Source organism: Rhinoderma darwinii, chromosome 3 (genome assembly GCF_050947455.1).
Source record: "Rhinoderma darwinii isolate aRhiDar2 chromosome 3, aRhiDar2.hap1, whole genome shotgun sequence".
Taxonomy (NCBI): domain Eukaryota; kingdom Metazoa; phylum Chordata; class Amphibia; order Anura; family Rhinodermatidae; genus Rhinoderma; species Rhinoderma darwinii.
This window is the reverse complement of record NC_134689.1, coordinates 193637111-193653640: the sequence shown is the minus strand read 5'-3', so window position 1 is coordinate 193653640 and position 16530 is coordinate 193637111. Positions and strand designations below refer to the sequence as shown.

Below are 16530 nucleotides of genomic sequence, written 5' to 3'. Positions count from 1 at the left end.
GGTAACTGAGAGCAGGGAGATTTGACAGCTCCCTGCTCTGTTTATTTATTCCGATGCAGCGCCGTAAAAAGGCTATTGCATCGGAATAAAGCCCGTTAGTGGCCGTCGTATAAACACTATGGGCCGGTCACTAACGGGTTAAAGCTGAATTAAAAAAATAAATGAATGACTGCAAGAAATAAGACATTCATTCACATGTTCTCCAAAGAAGCAGTGTAGTCTGCATCAATTTAAAGGGAACCTGTCACCAGCATTTCACCTATTGAACTCTACTCACCCCCACTCTGGCCGCTGCTGTCACAAGTTAATTGCCGTTATCCCCTCTCCTAAACTCCTCCAACCGTAAATAACGGTCTGAAAACATTTTGTGCCTTTTTTGTTAATAATCAGGCAGTCTTGTTCATTCCTCTTCATAAACCTGCCCCGCCCTGAATGCCAAAATCTTGTCTGAGAGTGTGCATACGCCCGTCATTCATGGTACGATACCGTTCCCTGCTTTGTCCGGCCTCAAATCCAGTTACTGCGCATGGACCGCTATGATGTCCCGTTGTGCACACATACCACAGTGGGATTTTGTGTGTGCTGAGGGGAGACTAGGAGCTGTCAATCAAAAGTAAGGAGACGGGGTTAACTCTGAAAGGCTTGAGGAATTAAGATTTGACTCTTTTCAAACAAATATCTCTTTCATGCTCCTTAGCATACGGGAACACTAAATAACGGAATACTAAAGGTACAGAGCCTACTTAGAAGATAATTCTAGGTTACATATACAGTGAATATAAAAAGTCTACACACCACTATTAAAATGCCAGGTTTTTGTCATGTTACAAAGTCAGTACAAGATTAATAATTTCAGAACTTTTTCCACCTTTTAATGTCTGTACCATTCCATTGAAAAACAAACTGAAATCTTTTAGGATGGAAAAATAAAAATAAACAAAAATAATGTGGTTGCATAAATCGTCACACTCTTAAACTAATACTTTGTTGAATTACCCTTTGACTTTATGACCGCATTCAGTCTTTTTGGGTAGAAGTCTATAAGCATAGCAATGCCTTGTCTTGACTTGGCAATTGTTGCCCACTCTTCCCTGCAATCTGACAGATTTGGGGCGCTTTTGCGAGGGTATCTCGTGTGTACAGCCCTCCTCCTGTCACCCCACAGATTTTCAATAGGATTCAGGTCTGGGCCATTCCAAAACTCTGATGTTCTTCTGGTGAAGCCATTCTTTTGTTGATTTGGAGGTATGCTTTGGGTCGTTGTCATGCTGAAAGGTGAAATTCATCTTCAGCTTTTTAGCAGAGGCCTGCAGGTTTTGTGCGAATATTGACTGATATTTAGAACTATCCATAATTCCCTCTACCTTGACTAAAGCCCCAGTTCCAGCTGCAGAAAAACAGCCCCAAAGCATAATGCTGCCTCCACCATGCTTCACTGTGGGTATGGTGTTCTTTTGGTGATGTGCAGTGTTGGCTTTGCGCCAAACATGCCTTTTGGAATTATGGCCAAAAAGTTCAACCTTGGGCTCATCAGACCATAACAAGTTTTTGGCAGACTTGATGTAGGTCTTTGCAAAACATAGCCGGGCTTGAATGTTTTTCTTTGTTAGAAAAGGCTTCCGTCTTGCCATCCTACCCTACAACCCAAACATATGAAGAAAACGGGAGATTTTTGTCACATGCACTACACAACCAGTACCTGCCAGAAGATCCTGCAGCTCCTTTAATGTTGCTGTAGGCCTCTCGGTAGCCTCCCGGACCTTTCGTCTTGTCTTTTCATCAAGTTTTGAGGGACGTCCAGTTCTTGATAATGTCACTGTTGTGCCAAATGTAATCCACTCCTTGACCGTCGTCTCTGTGTTCGATGGTATATCTAATGCCTTGGAAATACTTTGGCACCCTTCTCCTGACTGATGCCTTTCAACAATCAGATCCCTTTGATGTGTTGTAAGTTACGGACCATGGCTTTTGCTGTCACACGCAACAAATAAAATGTCAGGAAAATCCTAATAGAACAGCTGAACTTTATATGGGGTCACTGAGAATCACTTTAAATAATGGCAGCTGTGTACTGACTACTAGTTAACATGAGTTTAAATCTGATTTGGCTAATTCTGAACACAACCACATCCCCAATAATAAGAGGGTGTTCACACTTATGCAACCAAATTATTTTTGTGTTATTTTTATTTTTCCCCCCTAGATGATTTCAGTTTGTTTTTCGATGGAATTGTACAGATTATGGGTCACATTAAAGGTGGAAAAAGTTCTGAAATTATTCATTTTGGATGGACTTTGTAACATGACAAAAACCTGGCATTTTAATAGGGGTGTGTATACTTTTTATATCAACTGCACATGATTTTTCACCTACTTCTACCAGGTATTGGTGATATAATAGGTAAAATGCTGGTGACTGGTTCCCTTTAAAGAGACTTGAGACAGTAGCGCGTTCTCTTTAGTACTTATAACGGACTGCTCTTTTGATGATGTGATCTTTTAGTGAGGCAACGAGAGTTTGTGTCCAGTCTACAGTTAGACTATTTCAATCACTGATAAAATATGTTGTAATTTCAAGTAAAAAAGAAAACGTTTGTGTGTATTTTCAGATGTGATTAATCAGATGGAACACTGCTTCTCTCCAAAAGATTTGGCTGGATAACTCCATCACCCTCAGATACCGTACATGTTCAAAATGATTGTAATTTTGGTATTTTGCACTGGAGTCAATAAGGTTAATAGTATTATTAAAGTATGGGCGCGACACAAGCACTTATTTTGAATGAAAACCTTTATGGGGCAGTATCTTTTCTATTTCCTTAGATCCTCACTAGTACAGCACTTCATGCCGTAATTCTTGTTCTGTAATAGACAGCTCAAACTGTTAAGGGACTTTTTTTTTTACTAAACCTGTCTTGATCTAGTTAATCGAGCTTCAAGAACATATCGGCCGCAGAGAAATACCTTTACCTTCATAAGTAATTAGGAAAAAGTAAGTTTCTCATTGTGAGAGTGGATTCTACTGCCTCCTTGTGGTTCACAGTATATTTTAGTCACATAGTATGTTAATAAAAGCATATCAAGAGTTAACAGTCTCCGTTCATTTATTCCATTCTGGGTTCACATGCTTTTTTTCTTTTCTTTAAGTAGTTTCATTTTAATCCACTTTTCTAGCAGTTTTCTTGTATAATTTCCAAACATTTACACATATTTAATAGAATAAGTGCCACGTTTACTCTGGTTTCTAGATATACAAGTGAATATATATTATTTATTAATAAACTTTAACCTCTTAGACACTGGTCTGACACAATTTGGGAAGTATATGGCAGAGGTTGGTCTCACGGATGTGTGGCGCGCAAAGTGGCCCTCTACTACGCAATACTCTTGTGTGTCCTCTACTTATGGCTCGTTATCCAGAATAGATCTGATGTTTAGTAATAGTTTGGGAGTTGTGTGTGTGGGGGGAGTGGAGTACTTGCCGCGGTCGTTGTCTGATCACTCCCCGATGCTATTGAAGATCAGAACTAGTCCGCAGGTGGGTGGGTTAAGAATGCACTGGAGGCTGAATCCGTTCTGGATTACATTGGTGGGGGGAGGATAAAATAGTTACGAGTCTGCAGGAATATTTTGACTTTAACCCCTTAGTGACCAGCCCATTTTAGGCCCTAATGACCAAGCTATTTTATTCGTTTTTCTATAGTCTCATTCAAAGAGCTATAACGTTTTTATTTTTTCGTCTACATAGCTGTATGAGGACTTGTTTTTTGCGGGATTAGTTGTACTTTTTAATAGCACCATTTTAGGGTACAAATAATTTTTAGATTAACTTTTATTAACCTTTTTTGGGGGGGATTATAAAAAAAACCCTGAAATTCCGCCATTCTATGCGTTTTTAAATTGACGCCGTTCACTATGCGACGTAAATAACATGTTACCTTTATTCTATGGGTCGGTACGATTACGGCGATACCACATATGTAGAGGTTTTTTTATGTTTTACGACTTTTGCACAATATAAACACTTTTGAACTAAAATTATTTGTTTTTGCATCGTCGCTTTGCAAGAGCCGTAATTGTTTTATTTTTCCATCAATGTAGTGATTTTTTGGGCTTGTTTTCTGCGGGACAAGACGTAGTTTTGAATGGTACTGTTTTGGGGTGCATGGGACTTATTGATTCATTTTTATTATGACTTTTTTTGGGGGGCAATGGAAAAAAATTGCAATTTCGCCATTGTTTTTTGCGGGTTTTTTTTACGGTGTTCACCTTGCGGTTTAAATTACATATTAACTTTATTATTGGAGTCATTACGGTCACGGCGATACCACATATGTGTACTTTTTTTTTTTACACTTTTACTAAATAAAACCACTTTTTATGGAAAAAAATGTTTGTTTTTTTTTGCTGTACTTTTTATTAATAATCTTTATTTCACTTTGAGGACTTATTTTATTAGTCCCACTAGGGGACTTTACTGTGCGATCATCCGATCGCTGCTATAATGCTTTGGTATACTTCGTATACCAGAGCATTATTGCCTGTCAGTGTAAATCTGACAGGCAATCTGTTAGGACGTGCCTCCGGCGCGTCCTAACAGGCATATGTCCAGGGCAGACCTGGGGGCTTTTATCAAGCCCCCGGCTGCCATGACAGCCCATCGGAGACCCGCGATTGCATTCGCTGGCCGCCGATGGGTGACAGAGGGAGCGCACTCCCTCTGTAAACAAAGTTAAATGCCGCGGTCGCTATTGACGGCGGCATTTAACAGGTTAAACGGCCGCGATCGAAGTAAACTTCGATCGCGGGCGTTGGAGCAGGAGCTCAGCTGTCATCGGACAGCAGAGCCCCGGCTCCTGGCTGCACGGGAGACCCGTGCAGGACTTCGGCTAGGCGAACGTATAAAGGCGTCAGCCTAGCCTAAGGCCCCTTAGTGACCGACGTAAAAAGGCGTATTGGTGGTCACTAAGGGGTTAATAAGGACACGGTTCCTATTGATGTCCTATGGGACGCTATGAAGGCGTATATACGGGAGATCACGGCCATAAAGAACAAATCAAGACAAGTGGGCATAACCCTGACGCGTAGGATGACATTGACGGAGGAAAGACATGTCGCAAATAGCACGGCAGATACGTTGGCTCAGTGGAAGGTCGCCCAAAAATTACTGAGGGAACATCTGATAGAACATGCGGCTAATAAAAGGCTTTTTATGCAACAAAAGTATTATGAAGAGGGGGAGACGACGGGCAGACTGTTAGCTACTATAGCTAGACCTCCGCGGGAAGGCACGTTTATCTATCACTTGCAGGATACCGATGGGGCCCTGGTTGGGGAAACAGGAGACATACTGGGTGTGTTAAAATCCTTTTATACGAAGTTGTATCGCTCCAGAGTAGAATATTCGGGGGCTCTTCTGACGGGATATTTGGAAGGAATGACGTGGGTTACTTTGAAGGACGAGGATAGGGAGCTTTTGGAGGCGCCATTAACTCTGGAGGAAATGCAGCAAGCGGTGAGTTCTATGGCAAATGAAAAGGCCCCAGGGATGGATGGAATACCTACGGAATTATACAAAACATGTGGGGATAAGCTTTTGCCAGAGTTACTGGAGGTGTTCCAGGATAGTTTTGCGAGGGGGAGTCTGCCGCAGACTATGTACGAAGCTGCAATAGTGGTTATTCCTAAAGATGGGAAGGACCGGACACAACCTGACTCTTACCGACCAATATCCTTGTTGAACTCTGACATCAAAATTTTAGCAAAGGTTCTGGCTAACAGACTGACAAAAGTAGTGTCTACAGTTGTTGGTCCGGATCAGTCGGGGTTCATGGCATCAAAATCTACGGCTGTTAATCTGCGGCGACTGTTCCTGAACATACAGGCAGATACTGGAGACACGCAGTCTAGGGCAGTGCTGTCTTTAGATGCCGCTAAGGCGTTCGATAGTGTGGAGTGGGGGTACCTATGGGTTGTTTTGGAGCGGTTTGGTTTTGGGAGGAACTTTATTAGATGGGTGAAATTGCTCTATAAGGAACCAATCGCTAGAATAAGAGCTAATGGAATGGTGTCGGAGACTTTTGTTCTGGGGAGGGGGACGCGTCAGGGATGCCCACTTTCCCCGTTACTGTTTGCTCTGGCGATTTGAACCTTTGGCGAATGTAGTGAGACAACATCCGGGTATAGAAGGATTTAGATATGGTGACTTAGAGGAGTGTATAGCATTATATGCTGATGATATTCTGTTGTTTTTGGGAGGGGTGGGCCGGTCGTTGCTGGTGGTTATGACTGTACTGGAAAGGTTTGGTAGATTCTCGGGATTACAAATTAACTGGAATAAGTCGGTACTGTTGCCGCTTACATCTCTGACTATGCCGTTGGTGGTGGGGGGGCATAAATGTACCTTGTGTGAAGGAATTTAAATACCTGGGAATTATGGTCTCGGCGAGGGTACAGGACTTTGTTGCTTTAAATGTGAAACCATTGTACGACAAACTGACAGGACGAAAATTTGGCTTGGGCTGCCGCTTTCAGCGTTAGGTCGGGCAAACCTGATAAAAATGAGTCTTCTGCCTCAGGTTCTCTATGTTGTGCATAATGCCCCAGTGTGGTTGCCTACGTACTGGTTCAGGAGGATACATAACTTGTTTAGAGACTTGGTGTGGAAAAGCGGGATCCCTAGGATCAAATTGGAAAAATTACAGTTACCAACGGAACAGGGAGGCTTGGCTATACCAAATGCTTGGATTTATTATTTGGCGGCTCAACTGCAACACTTTAGTGGCTGGAAGGATAGGGACGGGTAGATGGGAAATTGTTGTTCTATTCAGGCCAACGCACTGATATGTTGGAAGCGATGGAATCCCATAAATTGAGGAGGGAGGCGAGGGGAAAAGCGACGCAACTTTATTATTAATACATAAGGTGTGGTGGGAGTGTAAGAAATTATTGGGAGTTACAGGGTATTCCAATTACATACCTATCTGGGACAACCCATATTTATGGGAATTTAACACCTTGGATGGCTTTCAGGAGTGGGTACAAAAAGGGGTCAGATTGGTATGCCAGCTATACGAAGGAGGAATTCTAAAGCTGTTCTCACAATTGCAGGAGGAGTTTGGACTCCCACATAGGCTGTTCTACCAGTACCTTCAATTGCGTCATGCTGCACAGGCCCAAGCTAGAGCTGTGGATTTGAACTGCTCCACTATGGGGGTAGTGGAGCAGGTATTGGGGGCGAGGGACACGAAAGGGATTAGATCTTTGCTGTACGGTACGTTGCTCTCCAAATTCCTTGGTGATCCGCTGGCGGAGATTAAAAGCAAATGGGAAGGGGATGTGGGGGCTTTGACTGATGACGAATGGGAGGAGATACTTGAATCATCAAAAGTACTCTCCATCAGTGTGGCACATAGGAGGTCGCAACTATTTCTCCTGCATAGGGTGTATAGAACGTCTAAGGTGTTATGGCAAATGCGGCTTAGACCAACAATGGAGTGCCCAAGATGCTCGTCAGATGGGGCGGACTTGAAACATGTTCTGGAGCTGTCCAATGCTAAGTGGATTTTGGGGGGAGGTTAGAGGAATGGTAACGAAGGTGTATGGTAGAGATTTTCCGTTGGACCCGAAGATATTTCTTCTGGGATGTATGGGTGGGGAGGGAGGGGATAGAGCTGAATTGCTGTCTATTAAAAAGGTGTTATACCATGCAAGGAAACTGATAGCAAAATACTGGTTGCAAGCGGATCCCCCGGGGTGTCTGAACTAGTGGGTTATGTTAACCGTACGGTATCGTTGGAACACCGGATATATATGAAACGTGGGGCAATGCACAAATATGATAAACAATGGGGTAAATGGTTGCACAGTCATGGAGAGACGGGTCAGTAGGAGACTTTTCAAGGTAATTCCGTAAGGGCTTTTGTTCTGACTGTATAATGTGCGGAGACGGGTGGCTGGAAGTGCCTGGAAAAGATGGGGGTATTGCGAGGAGGCGACTGGTTGGGGTGGGGGGAGGGAGGGAACGGGGGTTCACTCTAAGGTGCAGTGGATGTCCTACGACTGGCACATATAGACATTTATTCCCATAGGGTAGGGAGAGTGAGAGGAGAGGGGGTGGCTGGAGGTTTGAAAGATTCTCTGAAGAGACTGGGTAAAAAGAAACATGGGAGGGGGGATATGGGACAAACCGTATTGTGCAGGAGGGATAGGTGGGCTATGCATGCACTGGGTATATTGTAATAAAAGAGAAGCTAAGTTTGTTTTTTTATATGTACCAGATGTTTATTTTATGTTGTACAAATTTAATAAAAAGTTTTGATTTAAAAAAAAAAACAAAAAAAAAAACTTTAACCTCTTAACCTATCATGGTGTACATTATTGTCATGATTGGTAAGGTAGTAGTATGTAGCGGGTTCACGGACTGTCCCTCAAAAAACATGCCTTTAAATGGCTATGTCCACAGAAACATTTAAAGTTATGAAAGGCGGGGAGGGAAAAACTATAATAGGCTTGGTACTTAACCCCTTCAGGACCAAGCTCATTTTGGCCTTCAGGACCAGCCCCATTTTTTTCAACTCTAACGTGTCATTTTATGTGGCAATAACTTTGGAATGCTTTTACCTATCCAAGCGATTATGAGATTGTTTTCTTGTGACATATTGGACTTTGTTAGTGGAAAAATGTGATCGATAAATTCATTGCTTATCTGTGAAAAACACCAAAACTTTGAGAAAATTTGCAAAATGGATGATTTTTCGAAATTTAAATGTATCTACTCGTAAAACAGAAAGTAATACCACCCACTAATTAACATTTCCCATATGTCTACTTTGTTTGCATCGTTCTTTTGAATGTCTTTTTATTTTTTTAGGACGTTACAAGGCTTAGAACTTTAGCAGCAATTTCTCAGATTTTCAAGAAACTGTCAAAAGGCTATTCTTTCAGGGACTAGTTCAGTTCTGAAGTGGCTTTGAGGGGCCCATATATTTGAATCCTTTATAAAACACCATTTTAAGAACTGCACCCCTCAAACTATTTAAAACCGCATTCCGAAAGGGTTTTAACCCTTCAGGCGTTTCACAGGAATTAAAGCAAAGTAGAGGTGAAATCTACAAATGAAATTTTTTTTGCCAAAATTCGTTTTGTAATGCATTTTTTTTCGTAACACAAAGTTTTACCAGAGAAACGCAACTCAATATTTAGTGCCCAGATTCTGCAGTTTTTATAAATATCCCACATGTGGCCCTTGTGTGCTAATAGACTGAAGTACGGTACTCTCTCTCTCCTGGACAAAGGGGATTTTCTCGCCACAATAGACCTAAAAGATGCGTATCTCCACGTACCGATTCATTCAAGATACAGGAAATTCCTGAGAATTGCTATCTGGATGCAGAGAGAGTTGGTACATCTACAATTCACGTCTCTTCCCTTCGGGATATCGTCGGCCCCCTACGTGTTCACCAAGGTCACGGTGGCAGTAGCAGCCAGTTTCAGGAGGAAAGGTATTTCCATAATACCCTATCTGGGTGACTGGCTGATATAAGACAAATCAGAAGCAGCCCTCAATACTCATCTACAAATCATGCTGTCAGAAATTCAAGCATTGGGATAGCTTATCAATGGGGAAAAATCCCACATTCAGCCATCGCAGGAGAAACAGTTCATGGGATTTCTGTTAAATACTCGACAGATGATGTACCTGCCACCAGAAAGACGGTGTCGTATACAGGAGGCCGCACGGCATCTGTCAAATCAGGCCAGTATCAATTCGTCTGATGATGAAAGATCTGGGTCTGATGACATCGGCCAGCGAGGTTATCGATTGGGCAAAATGGAACATGTGACCTCTACAGCGGGAAATCCTGTAGCTTTGGAGCCGAGACATAAAAACTCTGGACAATACAGTGATTATTTCCAGAGACACAAGAGCCTCCCTAAGATGGTGGTTTCGTCTAAAAAACGGCAGATCCTTTTCCCCCCTGTGGGTTGACATATCGACAAGACGCGTCCAGCTCAGGTTGGGGAGCTCATATGGCAGGACAAATGGTGAAGGGCACCTGGTCTCCGACCGAGAGATGTCTATCCTCAAATGGCAGAGAGATGCGAGCAGTCATGAGAGCCCTTACATATTTTCACCAAGCCGTCCAGGGGAAAGCGATCAGAGTTCGCTCCGACAATGCGACCACAGTCTCCTACTTGAACCACTAGGGAGGCACCCGATCCATAGCCCTCCTTATAGAAGTGGCACTGATCCTATCATGGGCGGAAGTTTATGCTCAACAGCTGATAGCTGTGTATATAAAAGGGACCCTCAACATTATAGCAGACAGGCTGAGCCGCGACCTTCCGCTACCAGGAGAATGGTCTCTAAACCAACAAGTCTATGCTCAGATAGTGGAATCCTGGGGTCAGCCACAAGTAGACCTGATGGCCACACGACAGAATGCAAAGGCGGACCTATTTTGCTCCCTGTTCAGGGCAGACAAGCCGTGGGTCATAGACGCTCTATCCATACCATGGAAGTTCCACCTGGCATACATATTCCCGCCTATCCCGATGATCCCAAAGGTCTTACAGAAGATCTAACGGGAACAAGTCTCGACAATTGCCATCTGCCCTTTCTGGCCAAAAAGAGCGTGGTTCTCCCTATGTCAACGAGCAAAGGAGTCTTCTGGGTTCTGCCTCAGATTCCATCCCTTGTGACACAAGGCAATCGCTATTGTCCCCATCTAAACCGTTTCCAGTTGACCGCATGGAGGTTGATCGCTCCCTTTTAGCCAACTCAGGACTGTCAGACAGTCATCAACACCCTCTTACAATCTAGAGGGGTTGCGACCAACAAGACCTATGGCAGGATTCGGTTGGTATTTCTGAGATGGTGCAAAGACCAACAACTTTCCTCCTCCTCCCCATCCATCCAGAACATACTGGATTTCTTACAGGAGGGTTTTGACAGAGGGCTCAAGCCGGGCACAATTGGGGTATGTTCACACGATTAACAAAATACGTCTGAAAATACAGAGCTGTTTTCAAGGTAAAACAGCTACTGATTTTCACACGTTTTTCGCTGCGTTTTTGGAGCGGTTTTCAATAGTCTATGGAAAAACGGCTCCAAAAACGTCCCAAGAAGTTTCCTGCACTTCTTTTGACGAGCAGTCATTATACACGTCGTATTTTGACAGCGACGCGTAAAATGACAGCTCGTCTGCACAGAACATCGTAAGATCCATTGCAAGCAATGGGCAGATGTTTGCCGACCTATTGGAGCCGTCTTTTCAGGCGTAAAACGCCTCTATTACGTCTGAAAAGTGGTCATGTGCACATACCCTTAAGGTACAAATATCTGCACTTCTTAGGCAAGAAACTATCATCTGTACCCCTCATTCAGAGCTTCGTAAAGGAAGTCCAGAAGATCAGACCAACTGTAACTGATCCAGTCCCTTAAAGGGATTTATGTGTGGTGCTCAATCACCTCTGTGAACCCCCGTTTGAGCCCTTGGAGGCAGTGACATTGAAATATCAATCGCTAAAAGTCTGTTTTCTAGTAGCTATAACAACAGCCAAGAGGGTCAGTGACATACAAGCTCTTGGATCGGCTGAACCTTATCTACTTTTTCTTCAGGACCGTGTCCTGATGAGGACATTACCTTATTTCACCCCAAAGGTGTCTTCCTTTCAAAACAACCAAGAGATTGAGTTACCAGTGTTCTGTCCAGAGCCATCATCAGAAGAATGGAAACTGCACTCATTGGATGCCAGTAGAGCCTTAAAAACATATATTCATCGAACCAAGGAGTTTAGAAAATCCGACCATCTTTTTCTATAATTTCAAGGCCAAAAATTATCTAAGTCCTCCCTGTGCAGATGGATAAGGGAGGTGATTACTATCTGCTACACGCAGGCTGGCTTACAGACTCCACAGAGCCTTAGAGCTCACTCTACTAGAGCCGTATCCACGTCATGGGCAGAGAAAAGCTGCATTCCAATCGATCAGATATGCAGAACAGCCTCATGGACCTCTCCACATACGTTTGTAAAACATTATAAGCTAGACAAAGATGGAGAAACTGCTTTTGGTCGTGCGGTCATTTTGTCCGCAATTCAAGAAGACCTACCCTAAAATGGTTACGTGCTACATCCCCATGGGTGCTGCTGCTGCTGCGGACGTCAAGGAAAGTGTAATTTCTACTTACAGCAAATTCTCTTTCCTTTAGTCCTAGCAGCAGCAGCACTGCTCCCCCCCCCCCCCCCCCAATAAAAATTTTAATTCAATAGACCTTGAGTCGGCATGGGATTTTTTCTTTTACTGTTATAAATACATGTGACCAGCTGTGAGGCTAGCACTTATAGGGTAGCCAATTAATTAAAATAAATTGATACCACCTGTCCTAACTTCTAGGAGGATAGAATATCCCCATGGGTGCTGCTGCTAGGACTAAAGGAAAGAATTTATGGTAAGTAGAAGTTACACTGTATACCCTATGAAATAGCAATGCTGGGGTATCTATTCTTTAGAGCTCTGCACCGTGCCATTCCTCTGATATCCCTCATGGAAATGTATGAATAAATTCACAACTGGGTGTTACCATTCCCTTTGTCAAAAGGTTATGTCCATGCGCAGACTGGCACTGCCAGAACAGGTAACAGTTGACAATTTATTCATAAATTTCACGGAGGAATAACAGAAGAATGGTACAACACAGTTCTAAGAAAAGATACTCCAGAATTGTTAGATTATGGGAAATATCAGTACACAATATGAACAAAAAGTATTGGGACATCCACCCATTACACCTACAAGAGCTTTTATGACATCCCATTCTTAATCCAAAGGCCTCAATATGGCGTTGATCCTCCTTTGCAGTTAAAACATTTTACAGTCTTCTGGGAAGACTTTCTGCCAGATTTCAGAGTGTATCTATGGGAATTTTTGTCCATTCATCCAACAGCATTTGTGAGATCAGCCACTGATGTTGAGCGAGACCCGGGCTTGAAGTCTCTGTGGCTTTTCATCCTAAGGGTATGTTCACACGCTTAGCAAAAAACTTCTGAAAATACAGAGCTGTTTCCAAGGGAAAACAGCCTCTGATTTTCAGGCGTTTTTGAAGTTGAAAATGAAGCTTCTTTTCATTTGGAGCTTCTTTTCAGACGTTTTTTGAGGCGTTTTTCATAGTGTTCAATGGAAAATCAGCTAAAAAAAAAAAGAAGTGACATGTTACTACTTTTTACGGAGCGTCTTTTTACGCCCTGTTTTTTAAAACAGGTGTAAAAAGAAGCCCCATATGAACTAAATGCTGTTTTTCCAATTGATTTCAATGGGCAGATGTTTGTAGGCGTTCAGCTTGTTTTTTCAGGCGTTTTTTGAGGTATAAACGCCCCGAAATACGGCTGAAACCACTACGTGTTAACATACCCTAAAGGTGTTTGATGGGGTTGATGCGCAAACCAGTGAAGTTCTTCCACACCAAACTCACCCAAGAGTGATGCTGAAACAGAAACGTGCCATCCCTAAACTGTTCCTACAAAGTTAGAAGCTGAAGCATTTCGACTTCCCTTCACTGGAACTAAAGAGCTTCGGCCACTCCATGAATAACAACCCCATTATCCCACCTTTTCCAAACTTTACAGTTGGCACAATTCAGTAAGACATGTAAAGTTCTCCTGGCATTCGCCAAGTCCAAACTCGTCCATCACACTGCCAGATAAAGAAGGGTGTTTCATCACTTCAGAGAACACATTTCCACTGCTCCACAGACCAGTGCTTTACACCACTCCATCCGACGCTTGGCATTGTGCTTGGCGATCAAAGGCTTGCATACAGGTGCTCGGCCATGTAAACCCATTCCATGAAGCTCCCGGCCCTCAGATTTTGTACAGATGTCAATGCCAGAGGTTTGGAATTCTGCAGTTAAGTCAGCAGACTATTTTTATGCACTATACGCCTCAGCACTCTGTGACCCCACTCTGCAACTTTACGAGGTCTGCCTCTTCATGGCTGCATTGCTGTGGTTCCTAAACACTTCCACTTTGTAATAATACCACTCAGTTGATTGTGACATTTCTTTCTTCCTAGATATTCCACAACGTGACTTGTTTAAACATTGACACCCTATTACAGTATCACACACAAATTCAGTGAGCTCTGTAGAACGTTCCATTCTTTCACAAATGTTTATAAAGACAGACTATGGATAGGAGCTGGATTTTATACACCTGTTGCAATGAGTCTGAATAAAATAGAAGAAATGATCCAGTGCTGAGTCGTACTTTGAGTTTAAAAAGGAAGCAGTATTCCCACCTTTATTGGGGTGTTGAAATTAAAATTGAAGGGAAACGCAGTCCCAAGACCTGTGTAGATAGTAGGCGGTTTGCCCTGGCCTACGCGTTTCGAGCACGTACTGTGCTCTTACTCATGGCAAAGAAATGCTCGAAACGCGTAGGCCAGGGCAAACCGCCTACTATCTACACAGGTCTTGGGACTGCGTCTCCCTTCAATTTTAATTTCAACACCCCAATAAAGGTGGGAATACTGCTTCCTTTTTAAACTCAAAGTACGACTCAGCACTGGATCATTTCTTCTATTTTTCTACTGCACACCGCCAGCCATAGCGGGGATCCGAGTGGAGAGTCTGGAGACGCATCAAACTGGTGAGCTGGAGGTTTCCTCCCTTCTTTACTGCTTTCTGAATAAAATACCTTAAGAGCTTGTTTGTTCGCACGAACGTGGGAAAATGCAGACCTAAAAAAATGGCAGTTTTTCACATCCAAGTTGCACCTGTGCGAGTCCCATTTTCACAGATCCCCTGTGAAGGATTTGCCTGACACAGCTTCTGTGTCGACGCCCGTGGTTAATCAGCCTGCATCTGTTCCTAGGTCTGCTAGAGTGACTTGATCTGCTACCACTCAGGCTGGTAGGCTGAGGAGTGGGAGAGCCTATCGCAGCCTGGCCAGACGGTTCTAGCTCCCGCCCTTGGTCCACTTATACCTTAATTTGCTGCTTGTCCTTTGCCTGTGATTGTCCTGTTTCCTGGCTCTGCTGTTACTATTGACCTCTGCTTCATATTGACCCTGGCTTGACAGACTATTCTCCTGCTCTGCAATTGTTACCATGTACACTCCTGGTTTGACTCTGCTCGTCCACTACTCTGTTGCTCACGGTGTTACCGTGGGCAACTGCCCCACATTCCTTTGCTTTTGTGTTCCCTTGTCTTGTTTGTCTGTCGTGCACATATTGAGCGTAGGGACCGTCGCCCAGTTGTACACCGTCGCCTAGGACAGGCTGTGCAAGTAGGCAGGGACTGAGTAGCGGGTATATTAGGGCTCACCTGTCTGTCTCCCTATCCTGACATTACATCCCCATAGACTTGAGTCTATGGAGGGATCCGTGAAAACGGAAGAAATAGGACATGTTCTATTTTTCAACGAACCCGTCACACAGTCCGTTGAAACAGCCATGTGAACAGCTTCATTGAAATACATGTGTCCATGTGACGGCCGTTGTTTTAACGGCTGTCACACGGACATATTAAGCGTTCGTGTGAATAAAGCCTAATTCAATGATAAAAATGTGTCCCAATACTTATGTCCTTTTATAGTACAAACACTATATGGACAAGTCTGGAGAAATGACAGGTTCTCTCCTAATAAAACTTTAAACTGCCTGTGTAACCTGTGTTGCAGTCTTATGATGGTGTTTAATTGGTGCTTTTTTTTTACTGTAAAGAAAAAAAGATGGATAAAAGAGGCCTTAAAGGCTATGTAAACCTTTGATGGGCATTTTTATTTCAATAAACAGTCAGTGTGTTTGGTGTAACTTTTTAGTTAGTCTTTGTTAAAAATTATTTTTACTGTTCTAGATACAGCTGCTCTATAGTCTCTATACAGAGCAGCTGTATGTAGCGCTAAACCCTGTTCCCGTCAGGTCCACAGTGATCCATCTGTAACCTATCACATCTAAGTTCATACCTTAGATGTGATTGACACACAGGATCCACTTGTAATCTGAGACACGCAGGAGCTGCTGACACAGCACCCATCACGGGACTGACTGATTCAGGTCATAGTGAACAATACATCTGCTCTAGGCAATACAGAGCAGATGTATCTCAAAAAGTAAAACAAATCTTTAATAGACTAATTAAAAAAGTTACACCAAACACACTAACACTTGCTTAATACAAAAAAAAAAACAATTACCCTCAAGGTGTACATAGCCCTTAAAGAGACTCTGTCACCACATTATAAGTGCCCTATCTCCTATATAAGGAGATCGACGCTAAAATGTAGGTGACAGTAATGCTTTTTATTTAGAAAAACTATCTATTTTAAACCACTTTATGAGCGATTTTTAGCTTTATGCTAATGAGTTTCTTAATGCCCAAGTGGGCGTGTTTTACGTTAGACCAAGTCGGCGTTGTATAGATGAGTGTATGACGCTGACCAATCAGCGTCATGCACTTCTCTCCATTCATTTACACTGCACTAGCGATACAGTTATATCGCTATGTGCAGCTACATACACAAACACTA

The 16530-nt window shown here is 43.0% G+C and overlaps 1 protein-coding gene across 2 annotated transcripts in view; it reads left to right on the top strand.

The window, feature by feature from the left end:
- Positions 1–3090, top strand: part of MOV10L1 (Mov10 like RNA helicase 1) — a 117102-nt gene extending 114012 nt beyond the window's left edge. For both annotated transcript variants that reach the window (XM_075857203.1, XM_075857204.1), the window contains one exon: positions 2610–3090. In XM_075857203.1, coding sequence (XP_075713318.1) covers positions 2610–2619 — 10 coding nt within the window. In that variant the 3' untranslated portion in view covers positions 2620–3090. The remainder of the gene's footprint in view (positions 1–2609) is intronic.
- The last annotated feature ends 13440 nt before the right edge of the window (positions 3091–16530 follow it).